This window comes from Salmo salar, chromosome ssa10 (assembly GCF_905237065.1).
Source record: "Salmo salar chromosome ssa10, Ssal_v3.1, whole genome shotgun sequence".
Taxonomy (NCBI): Eukaryota; Metazoa; Chordata; class Actinopteri; order Salmoniformes; family Salmonidae; genus Salmo; species Salmo salar.
The window spans coordinates 92,939,115-92,965,707 of record NC_059451.1 but is presented as its reverse complement, the minus strand read 5'-3'; the positions used below and the strand labels follow the sequence as shown (position 1 = coordinate 92,965,707).

Genomic DNA, 26,593 nt, shown 5'->3' with positions numbered 1-26,593 from the left:
TGAACTGTTCTAATCTCTTGTCTCACAGTTCAACACCTTAACTGGATGGAGAGATGGAAAATCCTTCTAATGCATGGTGTGTATGTGTGTATGTCTGTATCTGTGTGTGTGTGTGTGTGTGTGTGTGTGTGTGTGTGTGTGTGTGTGTGTGTGTGTGTGTGTGTGTGTGTGTGCGAGCATGCGTGTGTGTGTGCGAGCATGCGTGTGTGTGTGTGTGCGAGCATGTGTGTGTGTGTGCGAGCATGTGTGACACACACAGACTGTAGACTGCAGACTAAGAGATGTTAATGCATGGGCACGCTACACTTACATTACAATAAGCCATACTCAGATTACAGTGGGTATTATCTTCGTACGGTAACAGTGTTAAAGATGCCAGGATAAAGTGACCTCAACCCGCAGGGTTATTGACTGGCTGTAGATGGAGATGAGATGAGGAAGAGTCAGTGGGTTTGTCCTAATTCAACTCCATACCTGCATCATCATCAATAACCCACTATTACCATTGTCATAGATCCCTGACATCTTCACTCAACCTCCAGATGGTTAAATCTGACTGTTGAACTGATGTCACATATCTGTCAAGACTAGCATCAGATTGAACACTGATCAATGTTACAGTTTGAGTAACGGGGGGAATAGCTCCAATAATTCCATACACTAATCCCTCGTGCACACCGGTTGTGTCAAACTGTATGCGCTGCGGCATAAATCCATTTATTTCATTGGGAGGCAATCAGCACTGCTGCGACTCATCTGCCGGACTAGCGTGCAGTGTGCCGCATGCGTTGGATTTTTTTTACTTGTGTGTTGCTGTGTGGTACCAGTAGTAAACCACCGAAGAAGTTGCTATCGTGCAGCCTGATTCATTTTGTTGTGATGCGGCCCATGGATTGTGAAGACTACGTAAAATGTACAGTACGGTAATAACCTGTGTGCACGTGGCGTAATCCTTACACCTCAGCGCCTGCCCCCCACCCCTAAGTCAACCTTGAATATCTCTTGCTCATCCATTAATACTTTTTTGAAAAACAATAAAATAAATAAAATGAGGGCTGAGTGTCAACGACAGATCAGTAAGAGGTATTTATGCATGTTTTGATGTCCATTCACCTGTCTAACCTATTCTAATCTCTCCATAGGTCAAATGCTGATGCAAACGTTATTTTATGCAGCACATACATTGACTAAATATTTCAAGAAATCAAGTTTGGGAGGAGAGTACTTTTCTTGTCCAGAGTAATTGATTTGGGTGAGTTTCCTAAAACCACCGTAGGTAACATGGTACTTTACTTCTCTTACCTGACCCAGACTCAAGCACGCACACACACACACACACACACACACACACACACACACACACACACACACACACACACACACACACACACGCACGCACACACACACACACACCCTACCTCACCCCTGACTCCCCCACATTGAGGTGATGTTGACTTTGTTTCTATGCTGGGTGAATGAAGGCTGGTGACTCCAAAGATCTCAGTGTGTGTGTGTGTGGGGGGGGGGGGGGTTACTCACAACCAATATTTAAAGTTTAATACCCCCTCCCTCAACCCCTAATACCTCCTCCTACACACTCACACACTCATTTATCTCTTTCTCTCTATTTCTCACAAACACACACACACACACACATGCATGCAGAGCCCCTATGCCCTCTCCACACTAAACCTAGAGGTCGGCCGTGCTAGCCCTTGGTTAACTCTGTAATCTGCACTGTAAACACGCAGCAATGGGAACCCAGGGATAGACCCTGCTTAGCATCATTGTTAGCACTTAGCTTAGTGCTCTGGGCTCCAGTCATGCCCCCCCTCTCTCTGCAGTCACTCCCCAGGGAGGTGAGCCCTCAGCCCCATTCAGCAGCCCCTGATTATCCCCATGGAGCTCTGATCTACTGGTTTATTTTAGTTAGATAGCATATCACGCTGGCCAGCGGCTAGCATCAGGCCTTAAGATAACCCCACTGATGGACTGTGTGTGTGTGTGTGTGTGTGTGTGTGTGTGTGTGTGTGTGTGTGTGTGTGTGTGTGTGTGTGTGTGTGTGTGTGTGTGTGTGTGTGTGTGTGTGTGTGTGTGTGTGTGCGTGCGTGTGCGTGTGACAGCTACAGTGCCACAGCCCAGGGTGTGGTAACTATGGTGACTAAAAGTCTTCCTTTCCTCTCCTCCCTATCCAGTTTTCTGAGGCTGGGAATCAACAGTGACAGAAACAAAGATGTGTCTGCTTATGATAGACTTATGGATATCCTGAAGGGAAATACATTATAGTTTGGTCACACTTTATTTGGAGAGTCCGGATGATCCATCTGTAGATGTCTACAGATGGTCATACTATCAACAAACTATATGTTGATAAGTAACTGCTTGCTAAGGTTAGGGTTAGGTTAAGAATAAGGGTTAACTAAGGGTTAAGGCAAGGGTTAGAATAAGGGTTAAGGATAAGGGTTAAGGTTAAGGATCAGGGTTAAGGTTAGCAGATAGTTAGTTTAAATCTTACTTATAGTCTGTAGATAGTCTGTAGAAAATCTGAAGTTAATTAGATCATGGCGTTAAAACCTTGTGATCTTCAGTAAAACTAAATCAATGCCATGTTCAACATTATTTTTAGATAGTGTCACACCAGCCTTCGCTTTGGCTCCCACTCCTATCCAGCTCAGGCGATCAGCGACGCCGGCCTTCTAGCTGCTGCCGAACCTGCTGCTGGCAAACGCCCTTCTCTCATCAACCCCGGACTTGTCTCATCATCATTACACACACCTGGTTCCAATCCCCACTCTATCACTGTATATATACTCCCTCTGTCATTTGTCTTCCCTGTAGCTCAGTTGGTAGAGCATGGTGTTTGCAACACCAGGGTTGTGGGTTTGATTCCCACGGGGGGCCAGCACAGAAAAAGAATGTATAAAAAAATGAAATGTATGCATTCCTACTGTAAGTCGCTCTGGATAAGAGCGTCTGCTAAAATGTAATGTAAATGTATTTTTCGGTAATTGTAAATGTTGCTTGTTTTCCTGAGTACTTTATTATTTTGCACTTTGGGTTTCGTCCCGCTTATATATATATTTTGTGCTTTAATAAATTCAGTAGTTCTAAACCTGCGACTGTCTCATTGTCACGTCCTGACCATAGAAAGCTGTTATTTTCTATGGTAGAGTAGGTCAGGGCGTGACAGGGGGGTTTTGTAATTTAGATTTTCTATGTTGTTATGTTCTAGTTTTTGTATTTCTATGTTGTTGTTTTTTGGGATGATCTCCAATTAGAGGCAGCTGGTCATCGTTGTCTCTAATTGGAGATCATACTTAAGTAGTTGTTTTTCCCACCTGCGTTTGTGGGAGATTGTTTTTGAGTTAGTGTATGTTGGACCTCTTCGTCACGGTTTGTTGTTTTTGTTCTTTAGTTTATTTGGGTATCTTGCATAGTTTCACAGTTCAATAAAATATGTGGAACGATGCACTTTGGTACGCTCCTTCCGACGAACGACGTGACAGAATCTCCCACTATCAAAGGACCAAGCAGCGTGCCCAGGAGGAGCAGGGATCCTGGGCTCGGGAGAGAAGAGAGTGGAGGACATCCTTGACCTGGGAGGAGGTAATGGCAGGGGACAAGACCCTGCCATGGAAGCAGGCGGCGATAGCGAGAGAGGAACGGCGACAATACAAGGAACTAGCACGGCAACGACGGAAGCCCGAGAGACAGCTCAAAAAAAAGAAAATGGGGGGGGGCACTCGGGGAGATTGACGGAGTCAGGTTGTAGACCTGAGCCAACTCCCCGTGCTTACCGTGGGGAGCATGTGACCAGTCAGGCACCGAGTTATGCTGTGATGCGCACTATATCACCAGTGCGCATTCATAGCCCGGTGCGATCTGTGCCTGCATCCCGCATTTGCTGTGCTAGAGTGGGCATTCAGCCAGGAAGGATTGTGCCGGCTCAGCGCTCCTGGTCTCCAGTACGCCTCCTCGGTCCAGGATATCCTGCGCCAGCTCTACGCACTGTGTTGCCAGTACGCCTTCACAGCCCAGTTCGTCCTGTGCCAGAGCCCTGCACTTGTCGGGCTAAACTGAGCATCCAGCCAGGACGGGTTGTGCCAGCCATACGCTCCAGACCTCCAGTGCGCCTCCACGGTCTAGTATATCCTGTCCCGGCTCCTCGCACTCGCCCTAAAGTGCGTGTCACCAGTCTGGGGCCACCTGTCCCGGCTCCACGCACTAGGCCTCCAGTGAGTCTCTCCAGTCCAGTATGTCCTGTTCCTGCTCCCCGCACTCGCCTTGAGGTGTGTGTTACCAGTCTGGCGCCACCTGTGCCAGCCCCACGCATCAGGTCTCCAGTGCGCATTCCCAGTCCAGAGCTTCCGGCTACAGTTCCCAGTCCAGAGGTTCCTGCGACAGTTCCCAGTCCAGAGCTTCCGGTGACGTTTTACAGTCCGGAACCTCCTGAGACGGCCCACAGTCCGGAACCTCCTGAGACGGCCCACAGTCCGGAACCTCCTGAGACGGCCCACAGTCCGGAACCTCCTGAGACGGCCCACAGTCCGGAGCCTCCTGAGAGGGCCCACAGTCCGGAGCCTCCTGAGAGGGCCCACAGTCCGGAGCCTCCAGCGACGTTCTCCAGTCCGGAGCCTCCAGCGACGTCCTCCAGTCCGGAGCCTCCAGCGACGTCCTCCAGTCCGGAGCCTCCAGCGACGTCCTGCAGTCCGGAGTCTCCAGCGATGTCCTGCAGTCCGGAGTCTCCAGCGACGGTCTGCAGTCCGGAGTCTCCAGCGACGGTCTGCAGTCCGGAGTCTTCAGCGGCGGTCTGCAGTCCAGAACCTCCAGCGGCGGTCTGCAGTCCAGAACCTCCAGCGGCGGTCTGCAGTCCAGAACCTCCGGTGATCCAGGGTCCGGTGACACAAAAGCGGAGGGATCAGCGGGTGGAGCGGGGGCTACGCCCCAAACCGGAGCCGCCTCCTCTGCTGGAGGATCCGCGGGATGAGAAGTGTCTTCGTCCTGCACCAGAGCCGCCACCGACATTAGTCACCCACCCTAACCCTCTCTTTTTTTTATTATTATTTTTTTTAGTTTGCGTTCAGAGTCCGCACCTTTGGGGGGGGGGGTACTGTCACATCCTGACCATAGAAAGCTGTTATTTTCTATGGTAGAGTAGGTCAGGGCGTGACAGGGTTTTTTTTTCTAGTTTAGATTGTCTATGTTGTTATGTTCTAGTTTTTGTATTTCTATGTTGTTGTATTTGGGGATGATCTCCAATTAGAGGCAGCTGGTCATCGTTGTCTCTAATTGGAGATCATACTTAAGTAGTTGTTTTTCCCACCTGGGTTTGTGGGAGATTGTTTTTGAGTTAGTGTATGTTGCACCTCTTCGTCACGGTTTGTTGTTTTTGTTCTTTAGTTTATTTGTATATCTTGCATAGTTTCACAGTTCAATAAAATATGTCGAACGATACACAAGCTGCACTTTGGTCCGCTCCTTCCGACGAACGATGTGACACTCATCCTCTATACACTTGTGACAGATAGGAATGTCTTCACTAGCGTAAGGGTTAACACTCCCGCTATACTGTATAGGAACACTGTGAAAATATCAGAGAGCCATCGACCCATCAAACTATGCAAGAGAAAGGAATTAGCTAAAGCGTGGCTCAGACATTTCCAGACATGGAAGTGTTCCTCTAACGAAGAGAGATGGAGAACGTGGCTTTACAGTTTCATAGAATTCCTAGCTATAAAGAAAAGTGCTTGTCCTGATCTGGGTCAGAATGTGGGTTATGGAACAACTGATTGACATGAGTTAATAGAGAGAGGGCCAGTCAGATTAACTCTGTAGAATATATGCTCATATTATTTCATAAACTAAACTGTCCTAATACATTATCCTATTATAATGTTACATTATAGCCAAACTGTCCCTCTTGTACATTGGCAAGGAGCCACTAGTATGACAGTAGCACATTTACCCTCATTCTGTCGTCACAGCTCATGTCATAACAAAGTCTGCTGTGATAAGATTATGTTTGGATCATTTTGCTGTGTGTCATTGGACGGGAGCCGTACTGTAGCCATACAGTATATTTTTATGATGGATCCGCACAGACACTGAGAGAGTGGTTTCAGAGCACTAGAGCTAGGGCTAGAGCTAGGGCTAGGGCTAGAGCTAGGGCTAGAGCTAGGGCTAGGGCTAGGGCTAGGGCTAGAGCTAGGGCTAGAGCTAGAGCTAGAGCTAGGGCTAGGGCTAGAGCTAGGGCTAGAGCTAGGGCTAGGGCTAGAGCTAGGGCTGGCATATCAGAAGACCTTAAATGATTGTTCTCCCTCTTGGAAAATCCTGAACTCTTTCACCTCTGTTAGAGTAGAGGTGAAACATTGGCTGATGGTTATTGAGAGGAAAGTTCACTGAGAATCAGCTTTCTGAAATCCAGTTCATTAAGCCAGGGATGATGTGTGTGCTTGAAGCGTGTGATCATAAAGGGATGACGATGCTTTGGAGGAGTGCATTCAAACGAATATGATTGACTTTGATGGAATTTGACTTTACCAACAGTGTTTTCAGAGAGGGGGTGATGTTGTTTTTGAAGTGTGAGTTCAATCAGGAATGATTTTGCTTTGATGGATTTCATCCTTCACTCCCCTTGACAGAGGCAACCTAACATGGAGCTGTACTGACACCCCAAAGCCTGGGGGCAGAGAGGTTAATACACTCGCAGAGGGCTTTCAGCTGCGGTTTTCCGAACCCTGGTGCATTTACCCCATTAGTTCTGTTCGTTTGGACTGGTATGAACATTCTATCCTCACTCGGGAGCACACTAAGCAACACACCGTGGTTCGCTCAAAAAGGGTGGTCTCGGTCCGATTAAATTCGTACCATGGTGCGGTTCGCTGCTGGTGAGAACACAGTCCGGACCAAACAGGAAAATAACCGCGCATTATTTAGCATTTGATGAAATGCACGCAGCGTCATAACTTGAGATCTCTAAACCATTCCGTTAGTATCAGCACATTTATGAGCGCATCTGATTATTAGGGCAGACAGGGGCTATAACGGTGATACCGGCTACTGAATATATCCTATTCACACAGCAGTTAGAGCAGCTATTGGGCTGTTTCCTCCCACATGTTGTTGGAAGACCAAAGCGAAAGTAATATGAAGATTGGGACACACAAGTGATGCTTCATGATAATCATAAATGGATTTAACGTGAGCATTTTGGTCCAATAAACAAATGACTGTAATATATTTGTTTTGCTGAACTATATGGGGTGGCAGGTAGCTTAGTGGTTAGAGCATTGGGCCAGTAACCGAAAGGTTGCTAGATCGAATCCCCGAGCTGATAAGGTAAAAATCGGTTGTTCTGTGCCTGAACAGGCAGTTAACACACTGTTCCTAGGACGTCATTGTAAATAAGAATTTGTTCTTAACTGACTTGCCTAGTTAAAAATAAAAATATGGCTCATGTTTTCAACTGGCATGAAACAACACAAACTGCAGAGCTGAACATTTCCACAGGCCAATTTGCTAAATAAATAGTGTTTAAGGCAGTTATTATTCCTACTCAATTTATGTACTACAATGTAATTATGTTGGAAATGATCAACATGTAAAGGAGCATATATTTTCAGCCATGCTGGGTTTGTAATAGACTCGGCCAAGGCAGGATGTTAGGGTTAGGGGATGAGAGTTGGAATTGGGGTGAGGGGGTTTGCATAGGGGTTAGAGTAGTGAATGTGAACTAGTGAGTGATGAATTTGTGTTGGGGGTTTAGGGGTTATGCGTTAGATCAGGGTTTGGTGGTCTGGGTTGAAGTAGGCGTTGCAGTGGGGTTGAAGTTGGTGTTGCAGTGGGGTTGCAGTGGGGTTGCAGTGGGGTTGCAGTGGGGTTGCAGTGGGAATGCAGTGGGGTTGAAGTAGGGGTTGCAGTGGGGTTGAAGTAGGGGTTGCAGTGGGGTTGAAGTAGGGGTTGCAGTGGGGTTGAAGTAGGGGTTGCAGTGGGGTTGCAGTGGGGTTGCAGTGGGGTTGCAGTGGGAATGCAGTGGGGTTGAAGTAGAGGTTGCAGTGGGGTTGAAGTAGGGGTTGCAGTGGGGTTGAAGTAGGGGTTGCAGTGGGGTTGCAGTGGGGTTGCAGTGGGGTTGCAGTGGGGTTGCAGTGGGAATGCAGTGGGGTTGAAGTATGGGTTGCAGTGGGGTTGAAGTAGGGGTTGCAGTGGGGTTGAAGTAGAGGTTGCAGTGGGGTTGCAGTGGGAATGCAGTGGGGTTGAAGTTGGGGTTGCAGTGGGGTTGAAGTAGGGGTTGCAGTGGGGTTGAAGTAGGGGTTGCAGTGGGGTTGAAGTTGGGGTTGCAGTGGGGTTGCAGTGGGGTTGAAGTAGGGGTTGCAGTGGGGTTGCAGTGGGGTTGAAGTAGGGGTTGAAGTATGGGTTGCAGTGGGGTTGAAGTAGGGGTTGCAGTGGGGTTGAAGTAGGGGTTGCAGTGGGGTTGAAGTTGGTGTTGCAGTGGGGTTGCAGTGGGGTTGCAGTGGGGTTGAAGTAGGGGTTGCAGTGGGGTTGCAGTGGGAATGCAGTGGGGTTGAAGTATGGGTTGCAGTGGGGTTGAAGTAGGGGTTGCAGTGGGGTTGAAGTAGGGGTTGCAGTGGGGTTGAAGTAGGGGTTGCAGTGGGGTTGAAGTAGGGGTTGCAGTGGGGTTGCAGTGGGAATGCAGTGGGGTTGAAGTTGGGGTTGCAGTGGGGTTGAAGTAGGGGTTGCAGTGGGGTTGAAGTAGGGGTTGCAGTGGGGTTGCACAGACATCAGGGCGTTAGAGTAAAGCTTGTAATGAGGTTGTATGAGTGGTTTGGGAGTTTGCGTTACTGTAGGGTTTTTGTTAGAGTTCAAATGTTATTTTTGCTTTGGAGCTAAAATGGATTTTTAAGGAGCCATAGCTTCCCTTTTGGGGCTCAAAACAAACACAGTCTCTAGTTTACCCAACACTAAACACACTGACACACACAGAGGACCACAGCTACCCCAGACCCAGGCCCAGCTGAGCTGCATACTTCAATGAAGAACTTCATGATATACGCATACTAATTCTTTATTTCTGTATAAATATAGAACTCTATAAAGTACATGTGTATTCAAAACAAATTAAATGTTTGCATATTCATCATCTTTCACTATAAATGCTTCAGAGATTTAACATTTTAACAGGGCGGAAATGACATTTACCTTACTGTAGAGACTAAAATTGTCAATACTGTGGAGGCTAAAAAGACTGTATGTAGAGTTATTGTAGTTGTATAACATGATAAACACAACCCAACAGCATGGACCCCCGACATCACTCTCTCTGTTTTCAAGTGATCTTTTACGCCTCATATCTATTAACACAGTGACCAAGGGAGCTTTTATGTGTTGTATGTGTGTATGTGTGTTCTGATAACAGTTAGGATCCCTATGGTCGAACTCACAGGAGCCGAAAAGAAAAGTGAAGAAAGACAAAAGTAAAACAATCGAAAAGAGAGGGAAGAAGAGAGAGCTAGAAGTCAGAACAATCCTCTGGACAGTGGGCCAGAGAACGGCTCATTTATGGGTAATTCACCGCAGCTGAGAATAGAAAATACTGCAGGTAGCTGGTGTTAACATAGAGGAGTAGTTGAAGTAGCTGGCACGATGATAGAGAAATAGCTGTTGTGTGTGTTGCACTGCTGCATGTACAGTATTATGTTCTACCTCTGTTGTAGATATCATATTCTCTCTGTTTAGATGTGGCGGTCATTTCCTGGTTAAAGCATGCTACCAACAACCCATGCCAACCTACATTTAGACCGCTGGTACCCAAAATGTTGGTTGAGGACCTACTTGTGGGTCATAGCTAGTTCATCCTCCCAGCTAAAACATCTATTAAAACTAGTAGAATCAAATTCATGTGGTTAAGTCACATATTAAACATGATTCTTTAATTTGTCCTAAATAATAGCCATCACTCGGCCATCTGTGCATCAGCATTTCATTATTGTACCATATATCCTAGTCTCTTACCTTTGTAGCTGAGTTTGACTCTGGGTACATTCTGTTTGACACTTTCTCCAGAGGGCAGGAGGACCAGCAGTACTATCCCCAGAAGCAGCAGCCCTGGGTGGGCTAGAGACAGCCTAATCCTCCCCTGACTTCCAGCGGAGCTCCCGGACAGCCTCTCACCCTGGCTCCTCTCCCAAGGATCAGGATTTGTTCCTCTAGTCTTCATGATGAGAGAGTGGAGGTTTTCTTCTCTCTTCTGCTACTGTTCCTCAACCATCCTGAAAGGAGGAGGAAAGCAATGTCAGGAGTTAAAGAGTTAAGGGAGGTCTCTCTCTCTCTCTCTCCCTCTCTCTTCCTCTCTTTCTCCCTCTCGCTTCCTCTCTCTATTCCTGTCTATCCCTGTGTGTGTGTGTGTGTGTGTGTGTGTGTGTGTGTGTGTGTGTGTGTGTGTGTGTGTGTGTGTGTGTGTGTGTGTGTGTGTGAGAGTATTCAGCTGTTTCTACATGGTACCCTAAAAGCATGCTGTTCTCTATACCAGGCCTACATCAGCTGTTGCCTGTCCCTGCCTCTTCTTTTGTGTCCATCTAAATATGTTTAACCAAAACAAAAGGTCAGGCCAACAAAAACAGCCGTCGTCTTTCACACATCCATCCTTCTTTCTAAAGTCTCTCTCTCCTCGCTTCTCTCCCGCTCTCCTTCTCTATCTGTCTCTTTCTTTCTCATGCTAAACTCATTTCATTATGTATAGATGTAGGGCCTAAATTTGAGCCAGTTTGCAACAGCAGGAAAATAATACTGCAGCAACAGGAAATGTGAATTATTATGTGGATTATAATTAATCAACCTTTTTTGTAGGGGTTGATAAATGTCTAAAAATTCTTTATGAAAATTACAACATTTAGAAGCCTTTTAAAACTTCAAATACACTATAAGTTTGCATTAAAATTCCTGCAACAACATTATGATCAAATGAAGATCTGGTATCTGTACCTGAATGCCAAAATGATTCTAGCCCATGGTTCTGCATTAGGCTGATGACCCAGTCTCAACAATTCCTTTATCTTCTGTTATAAATGTTCTAAGTCATGTCTGTCTCTTAACGCTACATCAGAGAGCTGTTAAGACCAAGTTTATACCAATAATACTGCCGTTAGACAAGACGGATGGATAGAGAGTACAGCAAAGTGTTTAGGGGCAGCCTACAGTGAGAGGACATTGACTTATTGGTTATTGTTTAGTCAGTAGAGGTTCAGAGGGGTGAGACTAAGGGTGACAAGGGGAGAGACCTGTAGGGTTGATTAACTAATAACACTGCAGTGTCCTGGACTCTCATAACGTTCGGTATTTCCTTGCAGTGATACATCCCAACACATCCCACATATTCCATCTTGTTAATGATTAACTAACCAATCACAAATGAAGGTTCAGAATGCAGATCCTCCCCTCTCTCACCATCTCTCTTTCACTACCTCCCTCTCTCTCCTCCCTCTCTCCCTCTCTCTCTGCCCCCCCACACACAGATAACATACATCAACCTGTCTAGGTGGAACATAAATAATGTCAGACTAAATGAATGAATGTGATTCATTCTACATACACATTCTACAACAGAAAACATTTATCCAAGTTGCCAAGTTAGATAGAAAGCAAAAGAGAAAGAGAGTTATGTGGAATGTATCCCCAAATTGGCAGAGATACACCATATCACCCCTGTTTAGAAAAACAGGAATCAGAGCTGAGGCAGTACAACTAGCGCTCACAGTCTCAAGTCAGAATCGATGTTTCTCAAACGTCACATTTTGAAGTAGTTCCAAACGTCAAATTTCAAAAGTGTTTATGGTTAAGTTTAGGCATTAACTAGAAACTTTTAAGGTTAGGGTTAAGTTTAGGCATTAACTCAGAAGTCTTAAGGTTAGGCATTAACTGCGAATGGTTAAGGTAAGGGTTAAGGTTTGGGGTAGAAACAACTTTCTATCGCTGGATTGGAACCAGAGTATGTGAGCGGAGCGGAGCTTGGACCGGAGCGAGGTGCGGAGCGTGCCCGATTTGACTGGAGCGCGGAGCCAGATTCTAAAAGGATGGAGAGTTGGCCTTTTCACCTGCACCAATTTCGCTCCAGTAGCACTCCAGTAGCACTCACTTCACAAGCTCAGGGCATGCCCGGCCCAGCATGCATTTGTAGTCTACTTGTGTGCTGCGATAGCCCCCTGCTTTAGCTACTGCCATGGAGTTCGCTAAATAAATTCATAAAGAAACAGATTAAACACACAGGTGCTAAATCAAGGTGACTTACAAAGATGAGGACCAAGAGCAAGAGAGGGAGTGTGGTGATGTAGTGTCCACAACTAAAGAATCATTGTGGAATCTGAAAACACATGTATACCGAAAGCATGATGGTGTACTTACTGCGTGCACTTGCTAAAAGAAAGGAACGAGGTGGGTCGATAACTAAGTATGTCTTTGTAGCTAAATATTTATTAAATAAAAATCTGATCTCGTAAACATTTGGTTCATTTTTGTTCTACATTTTTTAAATGTTTCTAATTTAGCAGACGCCCTTATCCAGAACGAGTGCATACATTTTTGATTATCTATACAATAGGCCATAATTGATTTTGGCCCAATAGGCCTGGCATATTCCCATGCTCAAAGAAAATGTCATTTTGATTGAATTATTTTGCTTAAAAACATTTAGGCCTACCTATAGAATATTATAAAAAAATTTAACTGTGCCTCTCTGCCCAGCCTGGAGAAATAGTCGCCAAAAGGGTGTTTATCATCCCCCGCGGCTCTGCAAGTGAAGAGAGGATATTCTCAGCTGCTGGCCTGCTCTCCAGGCACCATCACTTGAGCCTGAAGCCACAGACGGGCGAAACTCGTGTTTCTTAACATGAATTCTAAAAAATTATTTCAAAGGTATGTCCCTACCAGCCTTTTGAGTCACACTCGCAAATGCTTCACAATGTATTTCTTTGTAGGCTATAGCCTTGAAATAATTGAAAGCCCTGTCTGGCTCCTGACCTAGAATGTTTATATGCTGTTTAATATGACATGTAGCCTATTTGAAATGATGTGCGCTTGTTACATTCCCCTTTTCATGTTTATTCAAATACATTAAATTCAAATTCATAAAGCTTGGTTTCAATACTTCAAAACCAAATGGTAGGTCCAGGTAATCACAAAAATAGATGGGTCTTGGTTAAATTGTGATTTTAAATAAAGGAGCGAATTTGGAGAGGCAGTGTTTTTTCCTTGGAGCGCAGAGCGGTTGGAAAGGACATGGAGTTGACAAAGGGAGGAGCAGGATTTCCAACAGCTCAACTCTGCTCACATGAGACGTTTGGCACCAGAGGCAGATGCTTACACCCATCTGCCATCACCGTCCACAACACCCTAGCAAAACCACAACCTACATGAAGGTAACAGCACTCACTGTTGCCCCTAGTGGCCGGTCATCTCCCGACAACCTCAGATATGGATGGACGTCGAATACTGACTTGTTTTACAGGTGACCTGGCTGGGCATGAATCCATCCACAACACACACCCATCTCTCTATAGCCCTGTACTGATGTAGTCTCGAAAATCTGGCACTGGGCAACACAGTGACTAGGGTCTGGGTTCAATGATGGATTCCTTTGGCAGAAGAACTACGTCACTGCCTACATCATTACTTTATCTGCTTGAATAAAATACTAAATAGTAGCGAGCAAGATGGAGATCAGGGAGGTTATTTCTCTCTGAGTGCATTTCGCAAGGGGATAGATAGCTTGCAAGGTTTTGCCTGCAAACTTTGGTTTTGAATCCCAACGTTCTGGCATGTCTGCCTCGCAATTTGTTCGTAGTCACTGTGTTGCCTAGGGTTGGGTTTTCAAGACTAGTACTGAAGAGGATTAGGGATTGATAGAACAGACTGATGTTTATTTGGATGAAGCGTCTCAGCCTCTAGATAATGTATCAGGGTGTGTGTGTTTATGTGTAAGACATTTAGTCGTTGTGGGGATCTTCCTCCCTCACATCAGGGGGTGATGACAAGATCTAGACCGGGCGAGTAAAGTTCACGCATGAACACCCATATTACTCACGCACACGCACACACGCACGCACGCAGGCACACACACACACAAAGCATTCTATCAGTGCCTCTGCAGAATCTGTGTTGAAGAATGCAGTGTTAACAGAGAGGGAGGCTCAAGTGTTATGAGATCAACAACCCTCTCAGCCAGCTCTGATAGAGATTATAGATATGAGGAAGGAGGCAGTGGGCTTAGCTCTACTAAACACTATTGGAGAGAGTGAGTTAGAATGTCAGAGAGAGGTACAGCCCCATTAAAGTATTAGAAAAACGTCAGGTCAGATCATGTATGTGCCATGATAGAAATAGAGAGAGAGAGAGAGAGAGAGAGTGTGTGTGTGTGTGTGTGTGTGTGTGTGTGTGTGTGTGTGTGTGTGTGTGTGTGTGTGTGTGTGTGTGTGTGTGTGTGTGTGTGTGCGTGCGTGTGTGTGTGTATGTGTGTGTATGTGTGTGCGTGCGTGTGTGTATGTGTGCGCGCGTGCGTGCGTGTGTGTATTGTGTATGTGTGTGTGTGCGTGTGCGCGCATGTGCAGTTGGGTGGGGTTTGGTTTGGTATGTCAGTCAATGGAGGCTTTGACCTCAGACCTACTAACTGTCTCTGGAGAATATGTAACTATGGCTCTACTTTACACTAGACACTCTAATACTGAAGGCACCATTCATCTAGATAGAGCACATGAGAGGGAGAGAGAGAGAGAGAAAGGCGGAGAAGTAAAGATGGAACTAGTGAGAGAGTTGGTTGCCCAGCCAGTGCCATGCAGGTTAAGCTAACATCCCTGTTTCCTGGCAGGCTACATTAGGTGTGTGAGCGTGTGTGTTCGTCTGTGTGTGTGTGTTCGTCTGTGTGTCTGTGTGTGTGTTTCCTGGCGGACCAACAGTAACTATTATATTTGGCAGGGTGGGAGGCACACGGTGAAGGGGCCAATGGGAAATGGTTATGATAGTGACAGATCCAAAGCTAATAGTTCATACACACACACACACACACACACACACACACACACACACACACACACACACACACACACACACACACACACACACACACACCATGGAGAGTCTGGATGGTGTTAAGTTCAGTTACAGTGTGTGGTGTTCAGCCCTACAAAATGATGTCTCATCAAAATTACAGCATTCCTCTTTGAATTACTAAACTGTTTTTGCCAAAATGTTCTGAACCGTGACACACCCAACCCAAAAGCATGTCACTAAAATATACAAAATCCTGTTTCTGAAGTACCAGCCATGACCCAACAAGGACTGATCATGACCGACGTAGCAGAGTCCCCAGCAAATCATTTGGGAATCATTGTAATGGAACCCCATTTGTTGTGTCTTTCTGATGAGACTCATAAACAGTACCAGAGGAATGTTCCCTCAAATTGTTCTCTCTCTCTCTCTCTCTCTCTGCCCGGAGCACTTCCCTCTGAAGACTACCCGAAGTAAAGCATTTAGCGGTCTGTGAGGGAGATGGAAAGAGAGTGAGACAAGGATAGACCACCCTTGGTAAAACATTATCTATCAATGTTGTAGCCAGTAAGTAAGCCATTATCACATCTGTCAAGGACAAAGTGTATTAGACTTCCTATTACTCTAGATTACACACACACACACACACACACACACACACACACACACACACACACACACACACACACACACACACACACACACACACACACACACACACACACACACACACACACACACACACACACACACAGTATTCCCTGACCAGTGACACATACTTGGCGTAATAACAGAGGTAATTGGTTTTAGCTCTCAGGACTTTAACTGTTTTTCTTGGCAACAGTCAATCATGTTTTCTTCTACAGTTTAAGAAAGCATGTTGCTAACCCCCATGTGGTTCTATGTGAGTCTGTCTACTAGGCTAAATACACGACTGACGCTATGTTATGTTGAAACAATACACAACATAAAATATACCAGCAACATTTAAATAATCTCTATTAGCTATTAACTCTAGTAATAAAACAGTGTTGAGAGAGAACTATAATAAAACAGTGTTGAGAGAACTATAATAAAACAGTGTTGAGAGAACTATAATAAAACAGTGTTGAGAGAACTATAATAAAACAGTGTTGAGAGAACTATAATAAAACAGAGTTAAGAGAACTATAATAAAACAGTATTGAGAGAACTATAATAAAACAGTGTTGAGAGAACTATAATAAAACAGTGTTGAGAGAACTATAATAAAACAGAGTTAAGAGAACTATAATAAAACAGTGTTGAGAGAACTATAATAAAACAGTGTTGAGAGAACTATAATAAAACAGTATTGAGAGAACTATAATAAAACAGTGTTGAGAGAACTATAATATAGTTCTCTCAAAACAGTGGTTAAGAGAACTATATCAAACAGTGTTGAGAGAACTATAATAAAACAGTGTTGGGAGAACTATAATAAAACAGTGGTAAGAGAACTATATCAAAACAGTGTTGAGAGAACTATAATAAAACAGAGCTCAGAAAGACCTATATCAACTTGAAGCAGGATTTCTCATAGTCAGTGTTGGTGCTGTAATGTGTTGGTCATTGTGGTAGTTTGTTGTTTCTCCATTCATAAAAGCTTCCATGGACTTACACTAACAGAACTCTGAATTGATGTCTGTGTAATACTGTTCATAAATTCTCCTATAATATTGGTTTTCAAATATTTCCACTAATATTAGTTCCCCTTCTCTCTATCGCCTCACTCACCTCATCTCACTCCGGACGAGACCTCCCTGTACTACCATAAGTAAACTGTTGTGTTTCACACATACACACACAAAGTGAGACCTCCCTCGGTTATAGAGAAAGGGGTGAAATGTGTTTCATTGCACAACCATAAAGGCTATAGTAAACAACGATACAGCATCAAATCAAATGTTATTGGTCACCTATACATATTTTGCATGTGTAGCGAAATGCGTATGTTCCTAGCTCCAACAGTGCCGTAAAACAATAAACGCGAATCCCAAAATGTAAAGAAAGGAATGAAGAAATATAGAAATATTAGAATGAGCAATGACAGAGTCCGGAACATAAATATGTATATGATGGTGTGTATAGACATTATGGACAGTATATGAATAGGAAAGGTGTGTACAGCAGTAGTTATATAGGATGAGCCTTTACTAGAATACTGTATATACACATGAAGTTCGGTAAAACAGTAGGTAAATGGGGTTTTTTTTATAATAAAGGTGTATTTATTTTTTCCACAAACAAACAAATAAAAAATACAGCATAAAAACATTGAGCATGACATCTAGACATATCCTTCACCATAGCACACATACTGTAATGAGTGTGCTGAGAGTCGGGAAGCAAGTTCAGGGAGTGAGTGTTTTAATAAATAAAAGAAACAATGACCACGAAACACAAACAAAGCACCGACATGAAACAGAGTCAATAACACCTGAGGAAAGAACCAAGGGGAGTGACAGATACAGTGAGGGAAAAAAGTATTTGATCCCCTGCTGATTTTGTACGTTTGCCCACTGACAAAGAAATGATCAGTCTATAATTTTAATGGTAGGTTCATTTGAACAGTGAGAGACAGAATAACAACAAAAAAATCCAGAAAAACGCATGTCAAAAATGTTGTCAATTGACTTGCATTTTAATTAGGGAAATAAGTATTTGACCCCTCTGCAAAACATGACTTAGTACTTGGTGACAAAACCCATGTTGGCAATCACAGAGGTCAGATGTTTCTTGTAGTTGGCCACCAGGTTTGCACACATCTCAGGAGGGATTTTGTCCCACTCCTCTTTGCAGATCTTCTCCAAGTCATTAAGGTTTCGAGGCTGACGTTTGGCAACTCGAACCTTCAGCTCGCTCCACAGATTTTCTATGGGATTAAGGTCTGGAGACTGGCTAGGCCACTCCAGGACCATAATGTGCTTCTTCTTGAGCCACTCCTTTGTTGCCTTGGCCGTGTGTTTTGGGTCATTGCCATGCTGGAATACCCATCCACAACCCATTTTCAATGCCCTGACTGAGGGAAGGAGGTTCTCACCCAAGATTTGACGGTACATGGCCCCGTCCATCGTCCCTATGATGCGGTGAAGTTGTCCTGTCCCCTTAGCAGAAAAACACCCCCAAAGCATAATGTTTCCACCTCCATGTTTAACGGTGGGGATGGTGTTCTTGGGGTCATAGGCAGCATTCCTCCTCCTCCAAACACAGCGAGTTGAGATGATGAGCTCCATTTTGGTCTCATCTGACCACAACACTTTCACCCAGTTGTCCTCTGAATCATTCAGATGTTCATTGGCAAACTTCAGACGGGCATGTATATGTGCTTTCTTGAGCAGGCGGACCTTGCGGGCACTGCAGGATTTCAGTCCTTCACAGCGTAGTGTGTTACCAATTGTTTTCTTGGTGACTATAGTCCCAGCTGCCTTGAGATCATTGACAAGATACTCCCGTGTAGTTCTGGGCTGATTCCTCACCGTTCTCATGATCATTGCAACTCCACAAGGTGAGATCTTGCATGGAGCCCCAGGCCGAGGGAGATTGACAGTTCTTTTGTGTTTCTTCCATTTGCGAATAACTGTTGTCACCTTCTCACCAAGCTGCTTGGCGATGGTCTTGTAGCCCATTCCAGCCGTGTGTAGGTCTACAATCTTGTCCCTGACATCCTTGGAGAGCTCTTTGGTCTTGGCCATGGTGGAGAGTTTGGAATCTGATTGATTGCTTCTGTGGACAGGTGTCTTTTATACAGGTAACAAACTGAGATTAGGAGCACTCCCTTTAACCTGTTAGGGCTAGGGGGCAGTATTGACACGGCTGGATAAAAAACGTACCCGATTTAATCTGGTTACTACTCCTGCCCAGTAACTAGAATATGCATATAATTATTGGCTTTGGATAGAAAACACCCTAAAGTTTCTAAAACTGTTTGAATGGTGTCTGTGAGTATAACAGAACTCATATGGCAGGCCAAAACCTGAGAAGATTTCAAGCAGGAAGTGGCCTGTCTGAGAAGTAGTGTTTCATCTTGGCTCTTTTTATTGAAGACTCAGGATCTGTGCAATAACGTGACACTTCCTACGGCTTCCATAGGGTCTCAGAGCCCGGGCAAAAGTTGAACGATATCGAGGCAGGCTCTGGCTGAAACACTTTATCGCTTTTGGCAAGTGGCCACTCAGAGTACTATGGGCTTAGGCGCGTGCCCGCTTCGACCGAATGCTTTCTTTTCCTTTGTCTGTTTACCTAAGAGCAGATTCCCGGTCGGAATATTATCGCTTTTTTATGAGAAAAATGGCATAAAAATTTATTTTAAACAGCGGTTGACATGCTTCGAAGTACGGTAATGGAATATTTAGAATTTTTATGTCACGAATTGCGCCATGCTCGCCACCCTTATTTACCCTTTAGGATAGTTTCTAGAACGCACGAACAAAACGCCGCTATTCGGATATAACGATGGATTATTTTGGACCAAACCAACATTTGTTATTGAAGTAGAAGTCCTGGGAGTGCATTCTGACGAAGACAACAAAGGTAATAAACTTTTCTTATAGTAAATCTGACTTTGATGAGTGCTAAACTTGCTGGGTGTCTAAATAGCTAGCGTGATGGCTGGGCTATCTACTTAGAATATTGCAAAATGTGCTTTCACCGAAAAGCTATTTTAAAATCGGACATATCGAGTGCATAGAGGAGTTCTGTATCTATAATTCTTAAAATAATTGTTATGCTTTTTGTGAACGTTTATCGTGAGTAATTTAGTAAATTCACCGGCAGTGTTCGGTGGGAATGCTAGTCACATGCTAGTCACATGCTAATGTAAAAAGCTGGTTTTTGATATAAATATGAACTTGATTGAACAAAACATGCATGTATTGTATAACATAATGTCCTAGGGTTGTCATCTGATGAAGATCATCAAAGGTTAGTGCTACATTTAGCTGTGGTTTGGGTTTATGTGACATTATATGCTAGCTTGAAAAATGGGTGTCTGATTATTTCTGGCTGGGTACTCTGCTGACATAATCTAATGTTTTGCTTTCGTTGTAAAGCCTTTTTGAAATCGGACAGTGTGGTTAGATTAACGAGAGTCTTATCTTTAAAATGGTGTCCCACCTAGCCCATAGAGGTTAAGAGTGTGCTCCTAATCTCAGCTCGTTACCTGTATAAAAGACACCTGGGAGCCAGAAATCTTTCTGATTGAGAGGGGGTCAAATACGTATTTCCCTAATTAAAATGCAAATCAATTCATAACATTTTTGACATGCGTTTTTCTGGATTTTTTTGTTGTTATTCTGTCTCTCACTGTTCAAATAAACCTACCATTAAAATTATAGACTGATCATTTCTTTGTCAGTGGGCAAACGTACAAAATCAGCAGGGGATCTAATACTTTTTCCCCTCACTGTATGGGGAAGATAATCAAGGAGGTGATGGAGTCCAGGTGAGTATCATGAGGCGCAGGTGTGCGAGACAATGGTGACAGGTGTGCGGGATAATCAGCAGCCTGATGACCTAGAGGCCGGAGAGGGATTATACGTGACAGTACCCCCTGCTGACCGGCCAACCCTGCTAATGTGCGAGAACCTTTCACGCCAGCTGAGGCACGGGAACTTGTCGTGTCAGCTGGGGCACGGGAACCTGACAGATCGGTTGAGGCAGGGGAGCCTGGCGATCCAGTCAGAAAACGTCCAACTGCTGAGGTGATTCTAGGTCTTCTAACCTCCTATGGACACGATTCAAATCAAACAAAATACTGTCTGACACAAAACATAACAGACTACAGTTCCATTTGCTCAGCATCCCAAAATCCTGAAATGCTATTGATAAAACGTCAGTAAATATTCTATAGTAATTACACAAACAAGCATGCAAACTCATACACAACCAAACAAGGGCAGTTCTGAGAGAGAGGGAATGCTTTCAGCCCAGTCCAGGAAAACGTGCAGGCATTAATCACATGATGCTGTCACACAGCTCAGGAATGGACCTGAGGACCATTGTAAACACAGCAGAATGTTGATGCATACTGGAGCCTGTACACTACGATATAGCATTGATTCTGTTTTATTTCACAACAGCAGGTGTGATACGGCCTCTTAATTGCTATCCATTTTACCTCTTCCAAAAGCGAAATATTTTCAAACATAGATTTCTGTGTCAGAATCAACCTCCAGCCATTTGTTTGCGCACTGTCCATGCCACTATGCGTGTGTCTACGCCCGTGCCTGTACATACACTAATCAGTCCTAAGCATGTCTGACAGGGCATGGGCAGTGAGGTAATGATCGGCTGCTGTTTAAAGAGTCCAATCACAGGAGTTTTTTCCTCTGTTGTCTTTCTGAGGTGAGACGGCAGAAAATTAGCCAGGATTTATTTACTCACGTCACCCTGACTGGCACTACTGGACGACTGCCACACATATCACCATCCACATTACCTCTCTCTCTCTCTCTCTCGCTCTCTCTCTCTCTCTCTCTCTCTCTCTCTCTCTCTCTCTCTCTCTCTCTCTCTCTCTCTCTCTCTCTCTCCCTTCATGGCCTACACACTGGCTCCTGGTAGGGTGTTAGGTAAACCTTTAGCAGAGCTGAGTGCTGTAGAGCTGAAGTAGAGCTGAAGTAGAGCTGAAGTAGAGCTGAAGTAGAGCTGAATAGCTGGGAGCAGGCTGAGGTGGCTAGAATAACGGTAGCAGTTCATGACTGAGTCTTTCTCCTGCCCTTCCCATTACACAGACTGGTACAGTTAAACCACAGGGTATCAGACTGAGTTTTGCTATGGCACCCTGAACAGTGTGTGTGTGTGTGTGTGTGTGTGTGTGTGTGTGTGTGTGTGTGTGTGTGTGTGTGTGTGTGTGTGTGTGTGTGTGTGTGTGTGTGTGCTGTGTGCGTGTGCGTCTGCCACATTATTAAAGCTGTTACCAAACACAAACACGCACACACATAACCAAAGAAAAGCGGACATGTTTCACTATGAATTATTATGCTATAAAATTGTATTAACAATTCTATTATTTCTTAGTCAATCTTCTGTCATGCTGCCCCCTTGAGCATTTATTTTACAGAGAAAAAATCTGCACTACTTCAGATTGTGACTGAAGGGTATTAAGCCACTGAGTCAACACAGTGAACAGACAGTACCACACACAAATACACACACACACAGGCACACACACACAGAACCCAGACTATTAGCATTGAGGTGAGAAGAAGTGCAGAAGAGAGGAGGAGAGTTTACTACTGTCAGAAGACTGTCAGAATGTCATCATACCAAACTCATCTTAAACATTTTGTCTCTGTCTCTATGAAATACTCCTCACATACCGGCGGGATATATATTATCATCCACATTGTATGTAGTATTTATGGTCTGGGAGAGGTAAAGACAACACTGTAAATCATATCCAGAGAAAAATGTGTATACTGTATGAGGCTTATCCATTTATCAACTCCTGGCTCATGATAATCTGTATAATGTGAACTATCCACCTCTTATATTTGAGCTCCACAGATCAAATCAAAAAGCTTTCTCCTACACTTCTGTAGCTTTGAAGTAGACCACTTGTTAGTAAACCAATGTAAACCTTGTCAATCCACTGTTTGTGTACTATTCTTGTAGACCTACTGTTTTTTAAGAAATACTTAGAGGTGCCCTAACTGTGCCAGTAGTCAGTAGTCACAATGCAAAACGCAGATCATAAGAGCCTTTGGCAAACTGACAAGGCTATGAAGACATCAAACCATTCCCCTTAGAGAAAAACATTGCGTAAAACACCAATACCCAACTAAATATTTACCCAACAACATTTCTAATGCAACACATTTGGCTATTCACTGTAAACTTTTTTTTTTACCAGATTAACTATTTGCATGATGTATGGTCATGTTCTACACAAATGTAACATGTATGTGTATTTTACTTATTTGTTCGTAATATATCAAATAAACGAAACCATCCTTACTTCGCAATGTACCTGTTCTCAACGTTGTCTTGTCGCTGCTGGAGCGGGATTCCTCCCGTGCGTAATGATGACCAGAGCTGAACTCACACACAGAGCTTAACAACACATTCACGAAACCTTACAATACACCTGGCAAGGGCTAGCTGGCATGTATCACAGCAGCGATACAAGTTGCTCAAACGAAATCGCCCCAATATTTCCCTGCGCTTCCTTTATTCAATTCTGAGCAGTTTGACGCACGCTCAAGTCCCCGTCGTCCGCGAAGAACTAGCTATGCACTCCACTTGCACGTGCTAAATGGATGGAGAGGGTTGAGTTGGAAATGTGACATCTTGCCTCGAGGGAGGGAAGTAGGGATGGCAAACCCCCACTCATTGCCCCCCTAAAAAGATGAAAGATATGCAGTTTATAAACTGCATAACACTGCTGTATAACCTCCATCCAAATAGGTTGAAAACCACATTGATTTGTATACATTGTAGTGATGTTAACACAACAACTGGAAACCTTGTCAAGAGGTTTGGACCTCTTGGCATAATGGTGAAAGTGTTGGCTTGACAACCTCAGGACCTGGATTCCAGTCCCGGCCACAGCTACTCCCTTAACTTCCTACAGTATTTAAACATACTTAAATCCTAATAGCCTCAGTATACAGTATGTTGTTTGAATCCATTTTTAAACAGTCATCTCTCCCTCAACCGGTTTGCAGCAGAGTAAGACCTTGTTGCAGGAATGAATGATATTGTAGTATTCTTGTGCCACTTGTTCTATGCAAACCAGCACCCATAGGTATATAATTTCTTGAATTCTCTGTACATCTTGTATTAAACTACCATTTAGCATTTGTAACAAGCCTACTACAAATAAGAAGTAGCTACTCAAGATAACAACTGTATCACATCTCACACGAAGCACCATTGTGTTCCTCTGTGAGAACGTTTGGTCTATGTGTCTCAGGGCCAAGGGAGATGGCGGGAGGTCAAGGGATTTATTTACAGCAAGGTGTTTAGTGTTCAGCCCTCAGCAGTTGACTTAAATGAATTTATACAAATGGATCCAACAAATAAGCTATTTACCAATGAGCTGCACTTGGATGTCTCACAACAAGTGTCTCGAAAAATGCTTCGTTCATAATCAAGTGGCAAGGTGGTATTTATCACATATGATTTTGAAAAATCCACCTGAACGCCCCTGAGTGGGAAACTTGTCTATCATCCCTGAGCTCCGACTTCTCCCACATGTTGATCTCTGATGTCACCTACTGAGGAAATGACCTTGATAACAGCATTTTTGGTAGTTAAATTGAACAGCAAAACATGAATTATAAAAAGCTATCTATTAATATATTTGTTGAACACTATCATTTGTTTACAAGCATGACAGCTGTACTTTTAGGGTATTGTTGACGCAGCTTGTTTGCCATTATCCAATTGTTTCTCAGAGAGTTCAAAGCACCTGAATGCATCCAACTGGCATTTACAACATCATAACTTGTAATTACCGCCTTCCCACTTCATTATGAACGCAGCATACATGTCCGACGGAAAGTTAGGTCAGACCATACCAAGTCTGAAACCGTCTATTCCACGTTGGTTCAACTTTTAATTGAAATAACGTGGAAACAACATTGATTCATCCAGTGTGTGCCCGGTAGGAACACACTTCTCCAGAGAGGTGACAACATTATCTTTCTACAATACATCACAGTATTACACTCATAATATGTGGAATGACCTTCATACATTAATCAGAATAAAACGCACCTATGATTCAACTCAAAATAAAGAAGAACTCATATATTCTCAAAACAACATATAATGAGAAACTAAAAACGGCCTGTGCCGAAATTGGCACCTCTACAAGTATGAATGGGCACCATTTTGGCACGTGACCAAGATGTAGAATCAGAAAGTGCATGTCGGTAACGTGGCAATGAAGCATTGAGCTGACAATTAATATTTCTGAAGTGAGTAATTTATTACTTTTAATAACTGCAAAATACATAATAATTAGTGGACCACGTAAACTAAGTATTGACTAAAGTTTCATAAATAGATGCATGTGTGAGAGCGATTATTGACACGACTGGATAACCTAACAAACAGAAGCAAGGTAAAAGGAGCTGCGCATATCTCCAACCACATAGCGCCTGATCAAGTTAGAAAATGACAAGACAGGCACTGGACTACAACCCACTAGGGAAGAGAAAGCAGGAAAGGTTAAAAACCAACTGGAGACACCACTCTACAGGAACTGAGTAAAGCATGGTTCTCCTGGCAAGAGGAAAATGCAACCAAAGGGAGCATGAGGATTAAGTTAAGTAATCTACACAAAAGCCCTATTCGGATGGGACACATTTCACTGGGGGAGCTCAAGTAATGTAATTATGTGCACAAGCACAAATCACCACATCTGTCATTTTAGTCCCGTCCGAATCTGCCCTGTCAGTCATTTTTACTTAGCAGGAAGGTTAATATCCCATCCTTAAAAACCTACTGTTTTTTGTCGAACTCCCAACAGGTCCTCTGATAATATTTATCCCGTATGAATCGTCATCCCTATGTTTTGAGGGATATTATAAACTGGGTGGTTCGAGCCCTGAATGCTGATTTGCTGGTATATCAGACCGTAATACACAGGTATGACAAAACATTTATTTTTACTGTTCTAATTATGTTGGTAACCAGTTTATAATTGCAATAAGGCACCTCGGGAGGTTTGTGGTATATGGCCAATATACCACTGTCACGATATTCTCCTTCATCTGAAGATATTTCAAAATCACTGTCAGACCAATACGCAGTGGGTTTCGTGCTCCACATCATTTTATTAACATGTTATGGCTAGGGGGCAGTATTTTCACGGCTGGATAAAAAACGTACCCGATTTAATCTGGTTACCACTCCTACCCAGTAAATAGAATATGCATATACTTATTACATATGGATAGAAAACACCCTAAAGTTTCTAAAACTGTTTGAATGGTGTCTGTGAGTATAACAGAACTCATTTGGCAGGCAAAAATGTGAGAAGGTTTCATTCAGGAAGTGGCCTGTCTGACAAGGTGTCGTTCTTCTTGTCTCTGTTTATTGAAGAGTGAGGATCTTAGCTGTCCCGTGACACTTCCTACGGCTGCCATAGGGTCTCAGAAGGCGGTAAAAAGCTGAATCGTGGCTTTGCAGGCTCTGGCTGAAAAAAAGTAGCGCGTTTGGGTAGTGGCTGGTTACAGTACTGTGAGACTCAGGCTCGTGCCCGCGTCGACCGAAAGCTGTGTTTTCTTTCCTCTGTTTAGCTAAATGGACATTCCCGGTCGGAATATTATCGCTTTTTTACGAGAAAAATGGCATAAAAATGGATTTTAAACAGCGGTTGACATGCTTCGAAGTACGGTAATGGAATATTTAGATTTTTTTTTGTCACGAATTGCGCCATGCGCACGACCCTGATTTACCATTTCAGATAGTGTCTGGGACGCACGAACAAAACGCCGCTATTCGGATATAACGATGGATTATTTTGGACCAAACCAACATTTGTTATTGAAGTAGCAGTCCTGGGAGTGCATTCTGACGAAGTCAACAAAAGGTA

The 26,593-nt window shown here is 43.8% G+C and overlaps 1 protein-coding gene across 2 annotated transcripts in view; it reads right to left on the bottom strand.

Moving 5' to 3' along the window:
* LOC106561202 (semaphorin-3D) overlaps positions 1–23,301 on the bottom strand; it is a 58,266-nt gene extending 34,965 nt beyond the window's left edge. Inside the window, exons 1-2 of one of the 2 annotated variants that reach the window (XM_014124899.2) lie at positions 23,006–23,301; positions 10,009–10,265 (exon numbers count right to left, since the gene is read on the bottom strand). In XM_014124899.2, coding sequence (XP_013980374.1) covers positions 10,009–10,213 — 205 coding nt within the window. In that variant the 5' untranslated portion in view covers positions 10,214–10,265; positions 23,006–23,301. The remainder of the gene's footprint in view (positions 1–10,008; positions 10,266–23,005) is intronic. The other variant, XM_014124900.2, reaches the window with a different exon arrangement.
* Positions 23,302–26,593: the final 3,292 nt, after the last annotated feature.